The 24,635-nt window shown below is 38.0% G+C and overlaps 2 protein-coding genes across 3 annotated transcripts in view; one reads left to right on the top strand and one right to left on the bottom strand.

Moving 5' to 3' along the window:
- The first annotated feature begins 4,054 nt into the window (after nucleotides 1-4,054).
- On the top strand, nucleotides 4,055-13,595 carry rrp8 (ribosomal RNA processing 8). 2 transcript variants are annotated; one of them, XM_083548911.1, is made up of 8 exons: nucleotides 4,055-4,184; nucleotides 4,309-4,414; nucleotides 4,579-4,858; nucleotides 5,629-6,355; nucleotides 7,886-8,015; nucleotides 9,946-10,052; nucleotides 12,760-12,856; nucleotides 13,192-13,595. In XM_083548911.1, exons 2-8 carry the CDS (start codon nucleotides 4,328-4,330, stop codon nucleotides 13,303-13,305), a joined length of 1,542 nt encoding a protein of 513 aa, XP_083405037.1. In that variant the 5' UTR covers nucleotides 4,055-4,184; nucleotides 4,309-4,327; the 3' UTR covers nucleotides 13,306-13,595. The 2 variants fall into 2 exon arrangements, with proteins under 2 accessions (XP_083405037.1, XP_083405038.1); XM_083548912.1 differs by having other exon boundaries at nucleotides 4,078-4,188.
- Nucleotides 13,596-13,622: 27 nt separating this feature from the next.
- dnhd1 (dynein heavy chain domain 1) overlaps nucleotides 13,623-24,635 on the bottom strand; it is a gene marked incomplete at its 3' end in the record, with an annotated part of 28,454 nt that continues 17,441 nt past the window's right edge. The window contains exons 28-41 of the mRNA XM_083548825.1: nucleotides 24,328-24,519; nucleotides 23,802-24,233; nucleotides 21,558-21,975; nucleotides 21,363-21,482; nucleotides 21,077-21,253; nucleotides 20,809-20,987; nucleotides 19,706-20,719; nucleotides 19,437-19,614; nucleotides 16,995-17,120; nucleotides 16,206-16,413; nucleotides 16,018-16,109; nucleotides 15,010-15,159; nucleotides 14,315-14,925; nucleotides 13,623-14,024 (exon numbers count right to left, since the gene is read on the bottom strand). Coding sequence (XP_083404951.1) covers nucleotides 13,623-14,024; nucleotides 14,315-14,925; nucleotides 15,010-15,159; nucleotides 16,018-16,109; nucleotides 16,206-16,413; nucleotides 16,995-17,120; nucleotides 19,437-19,614; nucleotides 19,706-20,719; nucleotides 20,809-20,987; nucleotides 21,077-21,253; nucleotides 21,363-21,482; nucleotides 21,558-21,975; nucleotides 23,802-24,233; nucleotides 24,328-24,519 — 4,299 coding nt within the window. The remainder of the gene's footprint in view (nucleotides 14,025-14,314; nucleotides 14,926-15,009; nucleotides 15,160-16,017; nucleotides 16,110-16,205; nucleotides 16,414-16,994; nucleotides 17,121-19,436; nucleotides 19,615-19,705; nucleotides 20,720-20,808; nucleotides 20,988-21,076; nucleotides 21,254-21,362; nucleotides 21,483-21,557; nucleotides 21,976-23,801; nucleotides 24,234-24,327; nucleotides 24,520-24,635) is intronic.

The following is a 24,635-nucleotide window of genomic DNA, read 5'->3' as shown; positions in this document are numbered from 1 at the left end:
GAAAAAATAGAAAGATACGGTGGCTACAGAGTATAAATACAAGCGTGAAACAGACAGTACTGGTACTTCCTCACTTTGGCATGCTCTATCATTTTTGATGTGCTGTTCATTTTGATGTGAGGTACCCATCTTCTATTGAGCTCATTGGAACGTGTATGGAATAAAGAAGTTTGCTTTTACTCATCTGAGACTGAGGATCCTTCATTGGCAGTTTGTGTCTATTATATTTAAGTTTTTCTAGAGCTGGCTGAGCATTATTGGGAATCTTCTGAACAAAAGAATCCACCCTCGATGTGTCGCCTCAGAGACGGGCTCTGAGTTCCGACAGTAAGGAGAAGGTGAGAAACACTATTAAAGTAGTTGGAAATCCAAATTTATGACCTTACACAATAAACATGTTGTTTCAAAGTCTGTACACTTGCAAACATGAACATTTTGTAGCAACAACAATACTAATTTATTGTTGTATGTTATTGTATAACTAACTATTTATTGTTGTAGCACTGGTTTATTTTTTGACCAGTAAATAAAAAAATATTTAAATTGGGACTCACAGCATGCATTTTAATTGTATAAAATAATTCATGTTACAGAAGTCTTAGCGTTTGGTAATCGTATTTTACATTGAAAATATCTTACAACAAAAAGAAATGCAAATGACTTGTTTTTCTGGCTTTCTTGGTGATGGAGCTGGTGTTAAGTGACCAGGTGAGGTTGTCTGCCAGATGAACACCAAGGAATTTGGTGCCCTTGACGATCTCCACTGAGGATACATCAATAATCAGTGGAGATTGGTCGCTCTGTGCTCTCCTAAAGTCCACAACCATCTATTTCGTTTTGTCCACGTTCAGAGACAGGTTGTTTGCTCCACACCAGGCAGTTAGCCGTTGCACCTCTTCTCTATATGCTGGCTAGTCGTTCTTGCTGATTAGACCCACCACGGTCGTGTCATCAGCGAACTTGATGATGTGGTTCGAGCTGTGCATTGCTACACAGTCGTGAGTCAGCAGAGTGAACAGCAGTGGGCTGAGCACACAGCCCTGGGGGGGCCCCAGTGCTCAGTGTGGTGGTGCTGGAGATGCTGTTCCCGATCCTGACTGACTGAGGTCTCTCAGTCAGGAAGTCCAGGATTGAGTTACAGAGGGAGGTGTTCAGGCCCAGAAGGTTCAACTTCTCGATCAGGTGCTGAGGAATGATTGTGTTGAATGCTGAGCTGAAGTCAATGAACAGCATTCGTACATACGAGTCCTTGTTATCCAGGTGGGTGAGGGCCAGATGGAGGGTTGTGGAGATAGCATCGTCCGTGGAAGGGTTTGGACGATACGCAAACTGCATGGGGTCCAGGGAGGGTGGAAGCTGTGTCTTAATGTGCTTCATGACGAGCCTCTCGAAGCACTTCATCACGATGGGTGTGAGCGCGACGGGACGATAGTCATTGAGGCAGGAGACAGAAGACTTCTTCGGCATGGGAACAATGGTCGTTGTCTTGAGGCACGTGGGAACAACATTGTTGCTCAGGGAGATGTTGAAGATGTCAGTGAGGATATCTGCTAGCTGTTCTGCACATTCCCTGAGCACTCTGCCAGGAATGTTGTCTGGTCCAGCAGACTTCGTGGGTTAACTCTGCATAGAGTCTTCCTCACTTCAGCTGTGGTTAGACAGAGCACCTGGTCAGTGGGAGGAGGGATGGTCTTCCTCGCCACCACGTTGTTCTGCACCTCGAACCGGGAGTAGAAGTCGTTCAGCACATCTGGGAGGGAGGGGTCACGGTCACAAGCAGGTGATGTGGTCTTGTAATTTGTGATCGCCTGGATGCCCTGCCACATGCGCCAGGTGTCTCCATTGTCCTGGAAGTGGTTGTGGATTTTCTTCGCGTGTGCGCGCTTTGCCTCTCTGATGGCACGAGACAGTTTGGCCCTTGCTGTTTTTAAGGCCGCCTTGTCCCCTGATCTGAAGGCAGAGTCTCTTTGTTTCAGCAGCGCACGCACATTTGCAGTCATCCACGGTTTCTGGTTGGAGCGTGTAGTGATGGTCTTGGAGATGGTCACATCATCAACGCACTTGCTGATGTAGCTGGTCGCCGTAGGTTGCGGCCTCTCTAAACATGTCCCAGTCAGTACACTCAAAACAGTTCTGAAGAGCAGAAGTAGCTCCTTCTGGCCAGGTTTTCACCTGTTTCAGAACCGGTTTAGAGCGTCTGATGAGCGGTCTGTATGCTGGAATTAACATAACAGAGCTGTGGTCTGAGTATCCGAGATGGGGGCGGGGCTCCGCACGATACGCGCCGGGGATGTTTGTGTAAACACGATCCAGCGTGTTCGCTCCTCTCGTTGCAAAGTCCACATGCTGATGGAGTTTAGGAAGCACAGTCTTGAGATTCGCATGGTTGAAATCTCCGGCGATAATAAACAATCCATCGGGGTGAGCATTCTGCAGGTTGCTAATATGTGTCAGGGGCAGTATGATGTTTTGGGGGTGACGTGTCAGGGGCAGTGTGATGTTTTGGGGGTGATGTGTCAGGGGCAGTATGATGTTTTGGGGGTGACGTGTCAGGGGCAGTATGATGTTTTGGGGTGACGTGTCAAGGGCAGTATGATGTTTTGGGGGTGACGCGTCGGGGGCAGTATGATGTTTTGGGGGAGACGCGTCAAGGGCAGTATGATGTTTTGGGGGTGACGTGTCGGGGGCAGTATGATGTTTTGTGGTGACGTGTCAGGGGCAGTATGATGTTTTGGGGAGACGTGTCAGGGGCAGTATGATGTTTTAGGGGTGACGTGTCAGGGGCAGTATGATGTTTTGGGGTGACGTGTCAGGGGCAGTATGATGTTTTGGGGTGACGTGTCAGGAGCAGTATGGTGTTTTAGGGGTGACGTGTCAGGAACAGTATGGTGTTTTAGGGGTGACGTGTCAGGAGCAGTATGGTGTTTTAGGGGTGACGTGTCAGGGGGGGGTATGATGTTTTAGGGGTGACGTGTCAGGGGCAGTATGGTGTTTTAGGGGTGACGTTTCAGAGGCAGTATGATGTTTTAGGGTTGACGTGTCAGGGGCAGTATAATGTTTTGGGGGTGACGTGTCAGGGGCAGTATAATGTTTTGGGGGTGACGTGTCAGGGGCAGTATGATGTTTTGGGGGAGACGTGTCAAGGGCAGTATAATGTTTTGGGGGTGACGTGTCAGGGGCAGTGTGATGTTTTGGGGGTGACGTGTCAGGGGCAGTGTGATGTTTTAGCGGTGACGTGTCAGGGGCAGTATGATGTTTTACGGGTGACGTGTCAGGGGCAGTATGATGTTTTAGGGGTGACGTGTCAGGGGCAGTATGATGTTTTAGGGGTGATGTGTCAGGGGCAGTATGGTGTTTTAGGGGTGACGTTTCAGAGGCAGTATGATGTTTTAGGGGTGACGTGTCAGGGGCAGTATGATGTTTTAGGGGTGACGTGTCAGGGGCAGTATGATGTTTTGGGGTGACGTGTCAGGGGCAGTGTGATGTTTTGGGGGTGACGTGTCAGGGGCAGTGTGATGTTTTGGGGGTGACGTGTCAGGGGCAGTGTGATGTTTTGGGGGTGACGTGTCAGGGGCAGTGTGATGTTTTGGGGGTGACGTGTCAGGGGCAGTGTGATGTTTTGGGGGTGACGTGTCAGGGGCAGTGTGATTTTCAGTGAAAACAATTAGCCTTAATAAACAACTCGCGTGAGATGGCAGTGAGATTTTTAGGGATTTAGGAAACACATACAACCAAGCCAATTTCTGCATTTTTATTTAATTTTATTCAAGACTCCTACCGAGGTCTTAAAGCAGTCACCTGTACAAAAGGTACATTTTTACCTGTTTAAAAAGTGCAGTACGAATGCAAAATGTCATATACGACCTGTCGAAAAACCTGAGCCGAGGAGGTAAATACTGGGGAAACCGAGGAAACCCCTTAATAAATTGCAAATCTAAACTCTTGAATCCTATAGCAAAATGATAGTAGTCCTTTTAAATAAACACAGATTGGGCAGGGATTTACAGAATAAAGAATATCCGGTGTGTGGCGCAAATAAGACAGAAAACGAACCAAGTAACCACAGTACCACACAAGTCCGCTAAGTGGCGTTGTGCACAACCTGGAGAAAATAACCTCTAACCCGGATGTAAACATTCCCCACGTGTTATTCTTGTTCAAACGCACGACTTTAGTTCAAGAAGGTAGGTGAGTTTATTATGTATTTAACGTAGTTAATGATAATTAGCAGAGCTATTGACAAAAGTGAAGTAAAGTAAAGGTTTTTTTGCTGCATTTAAGTCTCTTAATGTCTGTATTTGTGCCCAGACCTGGCGACGCTGTTAACATGTTTGCAGAGGAGGAATGGACCGATAACGTGCCAGCTGCAGAACAGGGCAAGCTGGTAGTGAATACTGAACCTCCTGTTGGGAAGGTAAATCTCTAATACCTTAAACATCCTTAGAAAAAAGCTAGAATGGTGTTTCTGGCTTAACTCTTAGCATTATTGTTCCTTTATTTAAACAACTAATAAATAATAATATATCATACATTTTATATATTTTATTTTTTAATTATGTTTTTATTTTACCTAAATAGCACAAGATAATCAGCAGGCATTGTCTTAAGCGAACTCTACAGACCCTAGGGTCAGCACCAGACTGGGTGTATATGAAACCTTCTGCAGGTAGTGATGAGGAAATGGAAGAAGCTCCTACACGTATTGTCAAAAAGAAAAAGAAACAAAGGTGTAAAAAACAGAAGAAAAATTCTGGCACAAGAACAGAAGGATATAAGGACAGTGAAACAGCAATGCTGCAGAAACCTCGGGAGAAGCAACAAAAGAAGCTTAAAGTGGACACAGACAACACTGAAAGAAGTAGAGTCAAAGAGTCACATTTTATCTTACAGATGTGATCATATGTTTTACATACACCTTGCATAATCTATTTATTTTCTAAATCTAAATATTTTCATAATCTATATATTTTCTAACTCTAAATATTTTGAAATAAGGGAGCATGACAATTTATTTGTATTAATTAGTACCTTTTAATGAGCTATTTTACAATGCATATGTTTACGTATCGTCCACAACATAATAATAGCTGAAATTATTCTAATGTTTACATACTCGAGTCTTCATACTGTTTGTTGTTATCTGAATATTTTATGTTGTTTCCATGCTTTGTGGTAGGTCATGATTTCTGCAGGATTTGGTCTTCTACTTTTGCATGTTAACCTTTTTGAAAATAACTATGATTTTAAGACCCATTTTTTTCACAATTACTATTACAAAAGGTGCTAATTCAAAATTATTCATTCACTAATTTTTAAAATAGCAAGATTGAGAATAAAACTTTGTACAGGATGGTCTGTGTAAATTGTTTTTTAACTGGATTCCTAAATAACTGTCACAAAACATAAGCTGAACATTTGCGAAAATGTAGTTACTATTGTGCTTTTTTGTGGACAACATGTAACTCTGTTTTGTAAAAAGCCTATTTAGGAAAGTAGTAAAAAAAAAAAAAAAAAATGCTATTTTTATGGTCTCCCTAATTTAAAAATATAAACACACGTTGCAGTTTCTGTGTATGTAAGCTTATTACCTAAATTGTGTATTAATTACGATTATCTCGTGTTTTGCAGGCGTTCAAAAAATGAATGAAGTTGGAGAAGATTCTACTGAAAAAAGATTCAACCGACAACAGTGGAAGAACAAAATAAAGAACAAGAAACGATGCAAAAATAAATTCCTTTTTAATTCAGCTGGAGTTAAAGAAGAAAAAGGAAAGACTCAGGCAAAGGATCTCTCAATAGCAACTAAAATGAAGAATTATGATTTGTCACTTTGGGGAATGGCATTTAAAGAGAAGAATGATGATGTAACATTACGTACAGACGCACCTAAAAAAGCAAACATAGACACACATCAGTTAACAGACATGAAAACAGTCTGTGATGAATTGAAGTCAAATGCAAATAATCAGCGTGAAAAACAGAGGCCTCTCAAAGTAGATAAAAAGTCTTTGCTCCAGGCTAAGAAACTGCAGAGCTTTTTAAACAGCCATACCATTAAAAGTGATGAGAAAATATGTGACTCAAAACTTGGGAAGAAAAAAGACGATTTAAAAAAAGACAGCGAACATCAACTGGATCGATCCAGTGCTTTAAGGTCTCGGATGGAGAAGCGGTTAGAGTCAGCTCGGTTTCGCTACATAAATGAGCTGCTTTACACTTCGACAAGTGGTGAGGCTAAACGCATGTTCAAACAGGATCCTGACGCTATTCAGATTTACCATAAAGGCTACACTGAACAAGTGAAACAGTGGCCTGCAAATCCAGTGGATTCCATCATCTCCTATATTCGGCAAAGGTGAGAAAAGTAACTTTTTTTTAATTCTGTCTATTATATGAGTGGTTCTCTGGGTTCCAAAAAGCAGGGGGTCTGTGACTTTACACTGTTATAGTGATGAAAATAACAACTTACTTTTAATAATGTGTTTTGTGACTGGTCATCTTTATTAAAAATTACAGCATATATAGACACTCACCTGCCACTTTATTAGGTACACCTGTCTAACTGCTCGTTAACGCAAATTTCTAATCAGCCAATCACATGGCAGCAACTCAATGCATTTAGGCATGTAGACATGGTCAAGACGATCTGCTGCAGTTCAAACCGAGAGTCAGAATGGGGAAGAAAGGTGATTTAAGTGACTTTGAACGTGGCATGGTTGTTGGTGCCAGACAGGCTGGTCTGAGTATTTCAGAAACTGCTGATCTACTGGGATTTTCACGCACAACCATCTCTAGGGTTTACAGAGAATAGTCCGAAAAAGAGAAAATATCCAGTGAGGGGCAGTTCTGTTGGCGCAAATGCCTTGTTGATGCCAGAGGTCAGAGGAGAATGGCCAGACTGGTTCGAGCTGATTGAAAGGCAACAGTAACTGAAATAACCACTCGTTACAACCGAGGTATGCAGAAGAGCATCTCTGAACGCACAACACGTTGAACCTTGAGGCGGATGGGCAACAGCAGCAGAAGACCACACCGGGTGCCAATCCTGACAGCTAAGAACAGGAAACTGAGGCTACAATTCGCACAGGCTCACTAAAATTGGACAATAGAAGATTGGAAAAACTTTACCTGGTCTGATGAGTCTCGATTTCTGCTGCGACATTCGGATGGTAGGGTCAGAATTTGGCATCAACAACATGAAAGCATGGATCCATCCTGCATGGATCCAGTTCAGGCTGGTGGTGGTGGTGTAATGGTGTGGGGGATATTTTCTTGGCACACTTTGGGCCCATTAGTACCGATTGAGCATCGTGTCAACGCCACAGCCTACCTGAGTATTGTTGCTGACCATGTCCATCCCTTTATGACCACAGTTTACCCATCTTCTGATGGCTACTTCCAGCAAGATAACGCGCCATGTCATAAAGCGCAAATCATCTCAGACTGGTTTCTTGAACATGACAATGAGTTCAGTACCTTGTTGAATCTATGCCATGAAGGATTAAGGCAGTTCTGAAGGCAAAAGGGTCCAACCCGGTACTAGTAAGGTGTACCTAATAAAGTGGCCAGTGAGTGTATATATAATGAAATATTTGATATAACAGCAATTTTGAAATGTCCCTGTTTAGTGGAAATTTCAGGAAAAAAGCTCCACAGATTCAATAAATAGCCAAAAGAATAGTTGCCACATTTAATTATCAATTATATTTACTAATTCAGTGATCCATTATTTTCCTTTTGTATATATTAATTCATTCTGTAATATTTGGGTCAGGGGAGTTAAAATGGTCCATTGCTGCAAAAAAATTAGAACCCCTGTAACTTAAATTTGTTTAGCCTTATGTAAACACATTTTAAAAGTGGGTGTGCTTGTTTTCATTTTCAGATCGTCATCTTTGATAATTGCAGACTTTGGATGCGGTGATTGCAAGATTGCACAGAGTGTGAAGAACAAAGTGCACTGCTTTGATTTGGCTCCAATTTGTGACCTTGTCACTGCCTGTGATATGGCCAATGTAAGTTCTTTTTTTCCCCCAATCACGTCAATCAGGCTTTCTTTTATTACATGTGCTTTCAGCTGCCGAAGTTCTCTCTTTTATTTCCATTTATCATCATAATTGAGAGCTAGATTTATTACTAATTTCTAAATCATTAACAGTAAAAAGGGCCTGCCTAAACTAGTTGACTGATGTATTCACTATGTGCTGCAGTGGGGAGCTGTTGGGGTGTTAAAAAAGCAACAGTGAAACATAGAAGTAAGAAAGAAGTTTAAGTACACAATACTCTCCTTTTATCATGGTGGTTACTTTCCAAAACCGGCTGCAAAAAAATGGACGCCACCCCAAAAATGCTTTTTTTATTTATTTTTTATATATTTTTTTTTATTGTTTAAGTGGTAAATCATCCTCCCACACAATTTAAACACACACAGAAAACATTTGCAAGAATATAGCGAATAGAACTAGAACGAGTACATTTGTAGAAATACAATACACTCACATTTATAGTGAGTACATGTACTGTACAGTATACAGATCTGTAGTAGCGCAGCCTATTTGTAGTTTTTCTGCTTGTTTATTGGTTAAAGTGTCCTATGATGTCAAAAAAGAGGCTGAGACAAATTAGTTCTGTGGCAAATGTAATTTCGTGATAAATCGGGGGTGCAAGGTTCGACCAGCGGTAAAGTGGGGGATTATTGTACCTTATTAGTAAACAAAAAAGTAATTACATAATTCTGAGTTTCTAAAGTAAACTTTTCCATGAAATGTACAGTGCATGTCAAAAGTTTGGAAACATTTAATCTTTTGTAATTAAAAAGACATACATTTTGTTTAATATGCAACAAACTATGTCATTTTAATTGTATGAAGATTTACTCTGACCAAACAAACATATACATTTACAGATGTACGTTTAACTTTTACTTTAATCTTTTTTGTCATGAGTGCTTTACACACTCTTGACATCTGGACAGTTTCTCCAAATGTTCAGCTAAAATACTTTGCCATGCCTTTCGTAAAAACTTTAATGGTGTTGTAGCATGAAATTGTAGCCATGCTGTTTTCCTTTCACCTGGAAGAAAACACCATATGGTGCGTTTACACTTTTTGAAGTAATATGAAATTGTTTTATATTTTATTTTAGTATTTGCATTTTGATGTAAGATTTCAAGTAAATGCACTAAATGGGTTTAGTTTTTACAGATTGCAATTTCAGCAATAAGAATGCTAATTATTTTAAAAAGGAATCAAATTACTTGTTCAAGAGACCCGTCTTATTTTTCCTTACATATTTAGTATTGCTTTAATTTCTTTATAATTTATTATTGAAGAAAAAGTACTTATTATGCGAATATTCAATTACTAAATTAATCGATACATGCAGCCCTAATTACATTTTGTTGGCTTCTATTTCTTTAAACTTTTGACAGGCATTATAATTACTTTCATATTTCTTTATATAAAGTGTATGTGTTTTTTACTTAACTTTCATAACTTTGTTATTTGAACATATGACAGTTCATTGTCATTTCATGATTTTAGGACAGTTCAGGATTTTGTCAGTATTTAAAAAAAACTATAAAGACACTGAGAAGCACATTTGACACATTGAATTATAAAGAGTTCCCTTTCGTTATGTTGGATTTCAGTTCCTGAATCTGTGATTTTAGTGGAGCTGAAACCAAAACCTTAAGTGCACAACTAAAAAGATTACTTCTTACCTGTAATTCATTTTTATTTGTATTGCGCTTTTAACAATGAACATTGTCTCAAAGCAGCTTTACACAGATAATGTGGTGATAAAGAATTAATATGTTCTTTATAAGTGCAAGTTTGTCCCTGATGAGCAAACCGGTGGTGACTATTTTCTTTCTTATAATATAAATTTTATTTATTCAATGTACTTTTGGTCATATGCTTATGTTAATGGTTTCTGTCTGTACAGGTGCCACTTTGTGACTCCACAGTAGATATTGCAGTCTTCTGTCTTTCTCTTATGGGGACCAACCTTGCAGACTTTTTGGCTGAGGCAAACAGAGTTTTGGTGATGGGGTAATATAAAGTTTAATGCCCTTTAAAGTGTTAACTTCATTGGCTTCCATATCTATAATTATTTATGCTGAAATTGTCACATCATTTAGAACTATCCAATTCTTCTTCTTTCGACTGCTCCCATTAGGGGCGCCACAGCGGATTATCCGTCTCCACACTACTCTGTTCTCTACATCTGCCTTTTTCAAACCAACTACCTGCATGTCTTCCCTCACCACATCCATAAACCTCATCTTTGACCTTCCTCTTTTCCTCCTTCCTGGTGGCTCCATCCTCAGCATTCTCCTACCAATATACCCCATGTCCCTTCGCTGCACATGTCAAAAACCATCTCAATCGGGCCTCTCTCACTTTGTCTCAAAAATAGTCCCATACGCGCTGTCCCTCTAATAAACTCATTTCTAATCCTGTCCATCCTCATCACTCCTAAAGAAAATCACATCTTCAGCTCTGCTACCTCCAGCTCCATCTCCTGTCTTTTACTCAATACCACTGTCTCTTGCAACATTGCAAGTTTTCACCACAGTCCTATAAACATTTCGTTTCACTCTTGCAGATACTCTTCTATCACAAATCACTGATGTCACTCTCCTCCACCCACTCCACCCTGCCTGTACTCTTTTCTTCACTTCTCTAACACACTCTCCATTACTTTGCACTGTTGATCGCAGTGCACTGAACTCCTCCACCTTCACCACCTCTTCTCTGTGCAACCGCATCACTCCACTGCCCTCCCTCTCATTCAAACATATGTACTCTGTCTTACTTCTACTGACTTTCATTCCCCTTCTCTCCAGCGCGTACCTCCACCTCGCCAGGCTCTTCTCAACCTGCTCCCTACTCTCACCACAAATCACAATATCATCCACAAACATCATAGTCCATGGAGACTTCTGTCTGACCTCGTCCGTCAACCTGTCCATCACCACTGTGATCCTTGATGCAGTCCAACCTCCACCTTGAACCAGTCTGTCGTTCCTACTGCACACTTCACTGCTGTCACACTGTCCTCATACATGTTCTGCACCACCCTCACATACTTCATACAACACCACAACTCCTCTCTCCACCATGTCATACGCTTTCTTTAAATCCACAAACACACAATGCAACTCCTTTTGACCTTCTCTATCAACATTACATCAACATACTGTTGCTCACAGATGGTCACCTCTTCTCTCAGCCTGGCTTCCACTACTCTTTCTCCACGTCATCCAAACTTCTCTCTCTCTCTCTAACTCATTTTCCTCGTTCATCAGCTGCTTAAAGTACTCGCTCCATCTTCAACACTCTCTCCTCACTAGTCAACACATTTCCATTTCCATTCTTTATTGCTCTTACTTGCAGCACATCCTTCCCAGCTCAGTCCCTCTGCCTGACCAATTGCTACAAATTTTTGTTCTCCTTCCTTAGTGTCCAACTTCTCATACAGCTCCTCATACGCCTTTTCCTTTTGCTGCAACTCCTGCCTACTTTTTTTTATTTCTTATTCTTCTTTCCGTCCTCACTCTCCTCCTTTTTTTCTTAACTTCCATAGCCATCCTACAGACCACCATCCGATGCTGCACTGTCCCCTGCCAACACCTTACAGTCCCCAGTCCCCTTCAGGTTGTATCTCCTGCATAGAATAGGTGAGACTTTGTGGGGTTACCTCCAGTATTCAGTCAGTCAGCACTGGTGCTCCTCACAACCTCTTTCAACTCCTTCTTTTTGGCAGTCCCTATAGAACTTTGTTTACCAAAACTGCCAGACACAGGAACAGTTTCTTTCTCCAGGAAATCACCCTTATTAACAACTGACCTAAATTATATGCCCTGCTGTGTGTGTGTGTGTGTGTGTGTGTGTGTGTGTGTGTGTGTGTGTGTGTGTGTGTGTGTGTGTGTGTGTGTGTGTGATATATATATATATATATATATCACACACACACACACACACACAAAGGTACTGCTGTATATTGTTGTATATCTTACTGCTATTTGCACTACCATGCACACTCACTCTTTATGTACATTACTGCTCTGTCATATACTCTGTAGGTATATGACATATACCTTCAGGATCACGCCTACACCATTTCTCTTTCCATCCACACCATGAAAGAAGAGTTTAAACCCACCTCCAATGTTCCTGGTCTTGCTCCCTTTCCACTTGGTCTCCTGAACACACAACATCTCTACTTTTCTCCTCTCCATCATATCAGCTATCCCTCTCCCTTTACCAGGCATATTACCAACAAGTGCCCACCCGAACCTCCACTCTCCTACACTGCTTTGAGACAATGTCTGTTGTGAAAAGCGCTATACAAATAAACTTGACTTGACTTGACTTGACTTCACCTTTCCCTGCTGTCTCTCTAGACGTCTTCTACTCCTTTGGCCAACAGTAGCCCAATTTCAGTTGGTAAATTTAGAACCATCCAATTACAACTACCAAAACTATGCCTTGCCAAAATGACCAGTTATCTAATCTTTTTAATTACAAATGGTAAGCATGAGTGTGACCCAGCTGCAATGTGGGGGAAGGTTTTATAGTCAGATGAGACCAAGACACAAAACTTAAATTTGAATAATTTTGCAAGGCACTGTATTTTAATATAAGGGTGTTTTGGCAGTTTTGTTGGCAGGTAATCAAGTGCTGTTGGCCTTTTATAGTGTGTCTTAAAACAAATGAAACTTTTACTTAAATGAACCTTTTTCATTTATTGCAGGGGTGTCCTTAAAATTGCAGAAGTTGCAAGCAGATTTGATAATATACGCCAATTCACTGGAGCCTTAGCTCGTCTGGGCTTTCAGTTGGCCAGTAAGGTAGGATGATTTAAACACACATGCATATAATTGTAGTGTTTTGTTTGGATTTAGTTGCTATTTACTTAAATTAATTTGATAAATACATAAAATTCTAACAGAACCATGTAAAAAATTATAAAAAAGTGCTCAAATGAATACAAAATAATACAAAAAACTGATGTGTATTTAAAGCAACAAACCTAATGTGAATTTAATTTGTTTAAGTAAATGGCTTTTGGTAAGTATGAAAACTAAGTAAATAACTGTATATCTACAACCAGGAAATCTGACATTCATTTTCTTGCATTTCAAAAAATAATCTTTATATGTATATGTTTACATATTTTTTCTAGGACACAGCCAACAGCCACTTCTACTCCTTTGAGTTTCAGAAGACACACAATGTTCCAAATGATGTAAGGAAAATCGGGCTTGAACTCAAGCCTTGTTTGTACAAGAAACGGTAAAAGCATTTATATTTGGATTGCGAGCAGAGCAGAGTAAATAAAACTCTGCAGAGTAACAATATGAAAAGCATCTTGTGCTAAATTGTAAACAGGAACTGTATTACATGGTTCAATATTGTCAGATCAAGTCCATAGTGTTTGCATCCCATATTCTATATATAAATAAATGTATTCAATGCAAAACATTTCATGTTTTTACAATGATAAATATATCTGTAAAGAAATTTTATGCTTAATTGTCTTTAAGAGCTCGTTCAACCTTCCAATAAAAAAAAAAAAATCTGATTGAATGCAGTCTTTTAAACGTATCTCAACATTTAAAGTTTTTTCAGTTTATTTTCTTTGAGTGTACTGACTAATCGGACTCGTCTCATCTTGCAAAGTACTGGATCTAATGTTGTCATAAGTGGAACATAGGTGACAATGTTGTCCACTGAGAGGCTCCAGGCGCCATCTTCGCTGTGACTGTCCAAATAGAGAGGACATTTGTAGAGAGGCATAGCATAGGAATTGGAAGGTGAACTTTGAGATGAGTCATTGAGGTTGTAGTTTGTTTCTTGAGTTCTGACCAAGAGGAGAGGAAAAGGACAAGGTGTAGGTGACAGGGTGTCTTGCAGAGCTCCAAGCTGCTTATCCCACAACGCTCCATGTAGCTCCAAACCGGAAAGATAGATCCCGTTTGAGGGTGTTGATGATGGAGATGCTGCAGCACTTACAACCTGAGGACATAGACAAGTATATTGGTGAATGCTTTGTTTTACTTGTTTATATTTGAATGACAATCCATAACATGGGTTGACAAATTATTTTTAAGAAGTGATCAAATGGTTGCCATGTGACCGTGTTCTTTAAGCAAGTATGTAAATCTCTTGTGACAAATGTAATTAAATTCATTCAATTATTTGAATTGCATTTTTAACAAGAAACGTTATCCAAAACCTAAACAATCTATTGCTTTAAAACACTGTTTCTGTCTTGGTTAGTACTATTTTGCAGTCTGGTAATATACCTGAAATTGTAATGTAATGTTGCTGATGTCACTGTGTTTGTTGTGAACAGTCTCTCTGATCACGGCAGCCAGAAAACCACGTGGGTTAGCAAAGGCAGATAAACAATAGATTGAAAGTGAATCACTGTATTCTTCCAACTGATACATTTGGAGCAAGTTTGCTCGAGACTCCAACTCTAAAATAACGGATGATGTGATTTTTGGAGAAGCAGAAGGGTCTTGGAGTGGTTTTTCGGCATTTTCAAGAAGTGATGACACAATCTCTGCAAGATTTTCCCACTCAGTCCAGAGAAAAGTATGAATCGGGCTCAAAGAGACTTTTCCTTTACTCACACTTCTGTTCTTCTTTGCAAATTCAAGCTTGGTCTGTAAAGCCTGTAACGTTTCTTGAGACATTTTGTAGTGTGTTTGGGCTAGAAGATTATTAAACATGCCATATTGTCTGGCAGCTGCAAAGCTATCTTGGGACTGAAGAAGTTGGTTTCTGAGTGTCTCGCTTCTTAATTTTACAACATCAATTGTCACCTCTGCACTGAATCCAAGAAGCAGTGCATCATTGTTATTTAGTGTGGTTTCTGCACAGTGCTGTACAGCTTTCAAAATGTCCTCATCTGACAAAACAAAGAAAAAAAAAATGGTCTTTTTTTATACAGGATTTAAAAGAAAGTAGTTAATACTTTAAATTGATTACATACCAAAATATCCTGTCGTGCTGATAATTTCTGAAAGAATATGAGGGCCACTACCCCATGTAGATGGTGATGGTTGTAGACAGACACTGCACACTGCTTTCACAGCCTCCAAATCAGCGGGGTCTGACACATGACCACCATATATCAGGTAAACTGTAGGAAAAATAGGATATATATTCATACAAATGGGTAATACATGAAAGTAAAACCTAGTGTGTTAATATTATAAAAGTAACTGTTAGAACAGGCTCAATTTTGTCATCACTTTTATGTTGAAAGAGACTCAAAGCACTTTTGTACGTCGCTTTGGACGAGCGTCTGCTCAATGATGCAAATGTAATCTTCTGAAAGTCTTGTGAACTGTACTAGATTAATATTTTAATACATTGATGGGATTTCAGTCTTAACATTTAAACTATCTAGTCAGATAAACTTAAACTTAAAAATCTCCCGAAGGTTTGGCTGTGTTCAGACCTAGAGAAGGATATGAGATTTACATAATTTTCATTGTCGTCAAACCATCCAGTGATCCCATGTACCCTGTGACTGGGAACATTTCCATTTTGGAAAAGAAGCCCATGAAGATAGAAATGTTTTATCACAGAATGAAAGTAATCATTTACTGTTGTACAATAATAATTTTGTGGCTTGGAACTAATGGGTCTAAACCATGGCAGAAAATGCCTCCTACAGCGTTGTGGACTTTCTGATTTTACACTAATATTGTAACCTTGAAAACGATGGCTAAAAATGCTGATAGCTAAACAATAAAGGTTTAAGCAGTTTTACCATTATAGCTTTGGATGTTTATATATTAAAAATGTTTACTTGATTGTAATTGAGTATTGCTTGCATACAGCTTATATCTAGAGTATCACTGAGTTTTCTATAATTACACACTATAGTGAGCTCTGTCAAAGGCATATTTTACTGCCACATACAGATCAAATCAAATAATTTCCTGTTTAAATGAGGGTTTTTCAATTACTTTAATAAAAGTAAAAGCAGTACCAGCTACATATTCCAGCGCTCCAATAGGGTCATGGCACCATTTTGTAATGCGGGCATGTGCATCGATCAGAGCAAGAAGATCCTCACATGACCTAGACAAACAGAACAAAATGTCAAATTCTTTATTTATTAGTGAACTTTATTATTATTTGTATTAGTAGTGTTTTAACATTTAAGACCTCCTTCACCATTTATAAATGCTGCCATGCCCCAGATGCTTCAGTTTTTGTCTCTGTATTAAAACAGAATGAAGGATGGCACATAAAAGAAGAGGATCCTCCACATTCATAGTTCGAGAAACAGTGGAAGTAACTTGTCTCAGAGAGAAGTACAGCTCATCTTTCAGGTTCCACTGAGAGTCAAGCACCAAATGCATAGCACCCATCCTAATAAAAGCTGCAGAGGAAATATGGAATTTATATACAGAAAAGAAACATCATGCCCACATTACACTGGAATAAAACAACAGTTTTATTAGTTGTTTAGTAAACTGAACAAACCAAACCCAAAATTTGTTATTTAAAATAGATTTAGACCAATGGAGGTTAGTGGTAATATGATATTAGATGAGTAGGCTACAAAGATACTATCTATCAATACCAATTAAAATATCATGGTTAGCCCAATTATTTCCTGAGGTCTTACTAATTATTATACACATGCTCTCAAGCACACGATACATGCAATGGTTTGTGGACAATTGGCCATCACACCTACAGTATATGTGGTTCTTTCCGAAGAATCTAAAGACTTTGCAATATTTGGTTCAATGTTCATTATCAAGAATGTTTAACATTTAAATGTAAGCAAATTTATAATAGGGAAAATGTGAAATGTCAGATTTAGTACCAAACTATTTTTAAAAACTGTTGTATTACATCAGACAGAAATACAAAATAGAGGCATTTTCATTAGTGGTCTCAGACTTTGACATTCATAACACAATATAAAGATAAATAATATAAAATATTCCACACCTGGAATAGAAAGTGGAGCACTGCCTTTTGTTATAAACCAGAGTCGGAAGTGAGGATGCACTTTATAGCCTGGATCTCCTCCAACTGGATCAATCCCTGTATCTGCCTCACTATTCATCCAGTGCCCTGAAGTGTAGAAAAAATAAATCAATTAAAGGGTAGGTTTAGCGGCACTAATGCAAGATGGTATAATGATGGTGTAATTTTTTTTCTTAATCAAAATGTCTCTATAATTCTGGTTAATTATTTTGATAAATGTTTTTTCCAGTTAGCAAAAGATGGAATCCAACAAATTCCATGAAAGCCAATACTTGTTCCATTTTGTTTTCTGATTATGCTCTCCTGGACATAAATAAGCTTACATAACCCTTTAGGTCACAGAATGTAGCTCTTAGGTTTTTCTTTTGTATCCGTGAGCATTAAATTATCTTACCTTTCACTCTTTGAATAGCATAACTCTATACTGCCGTTTGTTTAAATCCACATCCTTCTTACTGTCAAATGATGAATGGGAAATTGTTTGGACTTGGCTTTATAAGTGTTCCCAGTTTAATGGGCTGCTTCAATAGATCATTGTTCAGTAGCTGCTTCTTTTATAGAGGTAGTCACACTTCTTAACTAAAATTTGTAACTAATCTTTATCCCGCTTAGTTTCTGAATGTCGGTTTACTTTTTGGTAAAACTTAAATAATACTGGATTTGCTGCAGTTTGTTTGTTTGTTAATAGAAATGTATATTTTATCTTTCCATCACTATATGATAGATAACAGATCAAATTACAAATACACATACAGACAAGTCTTGTAAAATGTCATTAAACACAGTCAACCCGACTAGACATTTGGACAGTGATACAATTTTCATAATTTTGCCTCTATACATCACCACAATAAATTTGAAATGAAACAATCTAAATGCAGTTGAAGTATAAAAATTCTTATGTAATTCAAAATGTTGAAAACAAAAAATAGTATTTGCTCTTTAGAAATTACAACTATTTTTCCACAATCACTTTATTTTTACAGGCTCAAGCAGTAAATGAGCAAACTAACATGAAAGGCCTATTTTCAATGCTTAGATCAAATAATTTAGCAGGAAATTAATTTTTGAAATTTGGATACATCATATTTTTTCTTTTTTTAAATGTTTCCCAGTCCTTTTTTTTTTTTAAATGTTTAGATGCTGCTTCTTTTGAGGTCAGTATTCTGAAGGCTTATCAGTTTTGTGGCATACCTTTATACACATTTGTCATTTTGTCTTTGTTTTTGAATATCATATTGCATCTTGAGGTGAACTTTTAGTATTTTTGGTCATGAGTTGACTTGGCTATATGTTGAAGAGGTTTCTCTTCACCAAGAAAATTTTGCAATCATCCACTTTAGATGTCATAAGTGATCATCCAGGCAGATTTGGTGGCTCTCATTTTTTAATAAAAGTTTATTTAACCCATCTAAGGTTTCTAAAACATGACTTATTTGTTTTCAGCCTAATGATGGCCTTCTTTACTTGCAATGACACATTTTTTGACCACATATTTTAAGTTTCCCTGAACAGCTACCAAGTGAAATTTCAACTTAAAAAAAAAAAAAAAAAAAACAACACGTTTATTTGCTTTTCATGCAATTGTCCACAATTTAGTCACATCTTGCATGAACAAATAAATTGTGGTGGTGTACAGAAGCAAATTTACAGAACTCGTGTCACTATCCAAACACATCTAGACTCAACAGTAAGTATTCACATTGCTTCTAACATGCAAGAAACTGCAAATGTAAGATTTTTCATTAAAATCAGTTTTCTGGAATACTCTTTTCTGTCTGTATTGGAATATATATATATTTTTTTAAATGGTGTACAATTTCATATTAATATTTCATATTTGTATAAAAACAATTAAATCTGTATTACATCGAACATAAATATTTTTCACATTTGGAAAATTTGCCAACATTTAAAAACTGACTAACAATTTCCAAAAGAAAAAAAAAATACATGTGACTACTTATGAACAGCTAAAGAAAATTCACTATACACTATATGGACAAAAGTATGCTGACATCCCTCATAAGTATGGAGTTGTTTTAGTCATGCCCACTGCCAACAGGTGCATAACATTATTTCTGGCCAATTTAACTAAGGGATTGTGATTTTTCTTCTGGAAACACCACAAAATCTACACTTACAGTTTTTAAAACATGCTTAAATTGCTAAGCATGGTAAAACAATTTAATTTGGCATTATTTCTAAATACCGCACTCATCTGAAATTGGCATATAAAAATAGTGACATACTGTACTTTAGCCCTAACTTTCTTTAATAGGAAATTAAAATTTATCATACTACAAAATATTTTTTTAATTCATTAGCCCAATGCTAAGTGGCTAAGCAGAGATAGTTTAAGAATTAAATCCTGACTGAAGATTGAACAAAGAGCATTTTTACCTTGTCCAGTGCAGAATATTAACTGTCTTAGCTGAGTAATAACTCTGGCATCCCAATGATCCAGGAGGTGACAGTTATTCAAAACCAGCCAATTGCCAGTCTGAACAGCTGTGTTAAGTGATGAGAGAACATCGTGTTTTTGGCATTTAGACCCAAATGAATGTACAACTACCCTCACCTATTGAGAATCATAAAAAAAGCAATAAATATTAGCAAAACAAACATTTATATTCATACATCAAAATATAATGTATTATATAACACCTTACCCCTTTCATTTCTTCTTGGTGCCGTCCAAAGTGTTTAATCCAGTGCAGAGGGTGGATGCTTCCTGTTCGAATTTCTGTTGGACTCGGCATAGTTACAATTACTGGGCAATTATTTGTGGATAAAAAGCTCAATAGTGCCTCTGGAGAACTGATATGAGGACCACCTTCCATAGCTGATTGTATATTTTGTCCTAGCTGACAGGCAGAGAAATCATCCACCACTGCTGCAAGCCACTGTGGACAGAATGTCTTCCAAAGTATAGCACGCTGCAATAATGTCAATTGGGAATGTGACTGGCATGGAACAGTTCCAGCCACTGTGGCTGAAGGAAAGTGAAAATACTCCTGCCATTGTCTGGATGAATTCCTTAAAGAGGAGGTTAAGCCATGAAAGGAAGATAATTTCTCTAGGAGACCCAAATTAACTTTTGTTTGGGTTGGTATCCAGTTTGGAAGAATAGAAGCAGACTGTTCAGCTGATGCAGAATATACTGTGGATTCTATGCCATTGAGTCCTCTGAGAAAGATAACGCGTTCAATCTCAGGGCAGCCCTCAGTGTGGATAAAGAATGCAAAAGAAAAATATAACCACAGTAATTCTGCATGGTTTGGGAATAAATAGGGTCTATAATGAGCAAATACGTGGCACACTATTCTGTGTAAGATGTCTGACGTGCCAACACCCTCCACCATTTCTCCACTGCAGATGACATCTGACCAAGCCTTTATGGCTAAGGTTTTCTGCAAAGCAATCAAAAAGTTGCACAGGGGAAAAGAGTAAAAAGGATAGAGACGTCCCACATCCTGGATATCCTGATAAAGAGCTGTTGCCAGTCCTGCTATGCAGTGGAAGGCATTAATTATGGCTTTGTTGTCATCCATATAGTTAGACAGCTTTTCAATCCCTGCTTCAAGTCTTAACGAGGCTTTTTGACACAGTGACACATATGGAAGGAACTGAGGATCCTGAAGCAGTGGGGTGGAAGACTGCAAGATGTAATCCATCAAAGAAACCTAGAAGAGTTGGAAAAGAATACAAGAAACAGACTTCAGCATTGACCTTTAGTTAACATTTTGTAACTGTATCTTTTTAATTACTTTACCTCTTCTGAATGAAGTTTATCCTGTAGAACTTGTTTATCTTTTTGTAACTGGAAATGCCTCAACCAAAGCTCTGAACAATTAGACTTCATTAAGTCACTCAGAACAATATCCTTAACTTCTGATGTGCTTAGAGATAGATCTATAACTTTCACCTTAATTAATATAAATGGGTGAATTTCTAAAAAAAAAAAGAAAAAAAAAGAAAAACAGAAATTGAAGTAAATAAATTAACAACAATGATTAATTTTAAATGCATCAAGTTCCTACCTTCCAACAGAACCTTTGCTGGAAGAGAGGTGCTAAGGAATAGGCAAAATTCCGGGTGAGGCGTTGTGACTGGATCAAACACATCAAAAATGTGAGTTCCAGCTGGCCGATTTAAGATACTGAGGAACTCATCGCTTGGCACAGCATGTTCAATTTCCGTAACCAAAACTTTTAAACCTGTTTAAGTGCAGCAATATTGTCATTTGTAACCTATTTAGTGGAAAATTAACGCTAAATTAAGATATCCTAAATAGACTGAAAAGCATTTAATGCATAAACTGCCAACCTTTTGTTGCACCATGACTGATTTTGTGAATAAATTCTGGGTCATCTGCAGAAACAATGAGCTCAAATTCATTTTCTTTTTCAGATCTTCCAACATTAACTGGGAATTGGTCAGAATATTCTGAAAAGTAGAAGCACAAATTATTATTGCAGCCATTAAATAACCAAGTAAATAAATAAAGCAAGAACCACTCACCTCTCTGCCTTGTTTGGAAAGTGCATTCTTTATGTTGCTGTGTGTCTGTAAGCAATGTCCATTTGTGAGCCCATGGAGTTCTATGTCCCCACAACAACAGTTTTAACACATCAATGGGAGACACTTCTTCTAAGTGATGTGAATCCCACCCAAGTGCTTGTGAAAGAGACATATGAAGCTCCACAGCCACAGGAATTTGTACAGAATGGGCAGTCTCAGTAGAAAAAAGCTGTGTTTCATCAAACAATGATGTACGTACATCTTCTGGACTAACTGCAATTATGCCTGTGAGACACATTTTGTGCCACTTTTTTAACAGTTCCAAGCGAATCTCAGGCCCAAATGGGCCCAAATAGGTTATGGCAGCAGCTAACAACAGTGCATCACCAGGAATAGTGTAGTCATTCATTTCAGTTTCCTACAGAAATGAAACAGAATGGGTAATTGAATTATAGTTCCCTCAAAAAGTATTGAAATAGCAAGGTCAATTCTACTGTTTTTATTCTACACAGAAGACACTGAGATCAAACATTATAAGCCAAACAAATGCTTGTCCTAATAATTTGAATACTTATAAAAATATTTAAATGTAAGATGTGGTAAACAACTTAGAACTTTAGCACCTCCAAAGTAAGCAAAATCTTAAAAAAGTAACAAAGGAAATATTTGTTTGCTTAACACTTGATTTGAACCATTGCATGGATTAAATCAAACAAATTTTTAGTATTAAATGAAGCTAGTCCTCCTGGGTATAGATAAATACACCAGCCCTATCAAAGAAGTGGTGATGTTACAGATATTTATTATAATGATCTAAGCATCACACAAAGAATAGACATAAATGTAACACATTCAAAGTTCTTTACACCAACATAACACATTTAGCTTACGAAAATAAGTCTAGTCAGTCAATACGATTAATTATGTTTAGATCTCCAGGGAGTTACTTAGTGTCTGGATGCTTTAGTAAGTGCATAAACAGCTCTATTTAGTCTAAAAGGGTCCTTACCACAACCAGAAAATATGATCATGTCACCCTTGCCTTATTTATTTTGCAATGGCTCGCAAACAAATATTGCATTGATTTATACATCAAATGAAAGTTTATATGCACTGAATGTTTTCACATCACACACCTTGAGTGAACATCTGGCTTATTACAGTTTGCCACACCTACTTAAATCAAAAGGTGCAGGCGGTTTATTGGTACCTTGAATAGTGTACACCAGGGGTCACCAACCTTTCTGACACCGAGAGCTACTTCTTGGGTACCGACTAATGTGAAGGGCTACCAGTTTAATACACAATTCTGAAATATCAAATTTGACACTGAGTTTGACACCCCTGATCAATGTGAAGACACTGATCATTTTAATGATTTCTCACAATAATTATCAACAATGATATAACAAGGTAGGAAAGAGCTATTTTTTAGAAAAGGCTCGCGGGCGATTTATGTGGTCCTTGTGGGCACCACGTTGGTGACCCCTGGACTGTACACTAAAGCAGGGGTAGAGCTTTCTCTTACAAAAAAACGCAGTTATGGAACAGCCTTCCAAAAAAATTTACACATAGTTTCACTGTTTATATTTGTTTAGTCAAGCCTTTTGCCAGTAGACTTTTCTTAGGTAAAGAAGCAGTCATGGAGGGACCATGTTTATAGAGTGTTTGATGAACTGGTTTAAATGCAGTCATCCCACCACTCTCACATGTTCACTTAAATTTGTTGATGTGTGTGGCAGGCCGTCTTATTTTCCAGAGATCCATCACATCTGTGTTATAGTGTCATAGTCTCTTACCAATGACTTGCTCATTAGGGATAAACTTATGGATATTTCTAATGCTGAATTTTATATTTGTAATTTATTTAATTCTGTAAAGCTGCTTTGGGACAATGTCCATTATTTAAAAAATCATCTACAATACATTTGGATCAATTTGAACCACTACTCACAAAATAAAAAAAAAATCCATTCTTCACAGGTGAAACCAGAGACTCAAACTAAAAGTAGATATTAATTTTTGAACAATCAAATAAACAGAGCACACGCAAAAAACATGTGCCTTTATCACTAATGAAAAATGTGTGTTTGAACAAAAATATGCCAGTTCTAAATTGTTGTACTCAATTATATGTAAATATAAAATTAGTAATTTAATCTAATAACAAAATCAAAAGAATTTGCCCAGTTATTTTCTAGGAAAACTGAATTTTATCATTAACAAAAAATATGATTTACTTACCTTTTTAGCAATGTTCCATTTTTCCATGTAGTAGCTTACTTGCTTAATAGTGAAAGCGACCTCTTTCTCTTGGATTTCAACTTTACTTAGCTCGGCTGAAAGGTCCTGTAATTTTTTGTTGATAGACTGGTGTTGCTTTTCCGCAACCTCTAGTCTTTCTCGAGCAGCTTCTTTATGCATCCTAGCCACCTTCAGCCGTGCTCGGATTTCAGCCATGCAATTGTTCACATGGATCTTGTGAGCTTCGTGTGGAGCCATCTGGCGCTTAACGCAGGCATACTGGTAAACTGCTCGTACCCAGTTGCATAAAGATTCACAGGCCTTGCTTACACCACAAATTAAGTCTGTCTGGAAGTTTGGTGAGTGTACAATTTCCCCCAACTCTTTAAATAACTCATCGTTTAATTTTGAGTGGTCAAAAAATTTTAGTTCCTGATGGAGTAAGATCAGTAAAGGAGAATAAGGTTTGTGTACATTTTACCAGTAGATAATTATTAATTAGATAACAATGTAAGCAATAAATTACCTGTAGGAAATCGAGTTGCCCGAAAAGATGTTTGACACTTTTCCAGTCGCATGAACAATTGAATAGCTTGCATATAGCATTCAACAGGATGACCACTCCATCAGGAGGTTGTCTGTAGTGACGGACTTCTTCTATGTCAGACTGATTTAAAGAAAGCAGAGCCATAAGTGCTGCCTCATACAGTGGATTCACCTAAATAAAACACAAGTTGGTTGTTGGTTAGTTGGCCTCAACAAACAATAAAGCAAACCAAATATTGGAAAAAATCCAAAATGCATATTAGAATTTAAAAAGCTAGCTAGTCTGAC

Source organism: Silurus aristotelis (genome assembly GCF_946808225.1).
Source record: "Silurus aristotelis genome assembly, chromosome: 8".
NCBI lineage: Eukaryota > Metazoa > Chordata > Actinopteri > Siluriformes > Siluridae > Silurus > Silurus aristotelis.
The sequence above is the reverse complement of the archived record's forward strand: the minus strand, read 5'-3'. Positions and strand labels throughout refer to the sequence as shown.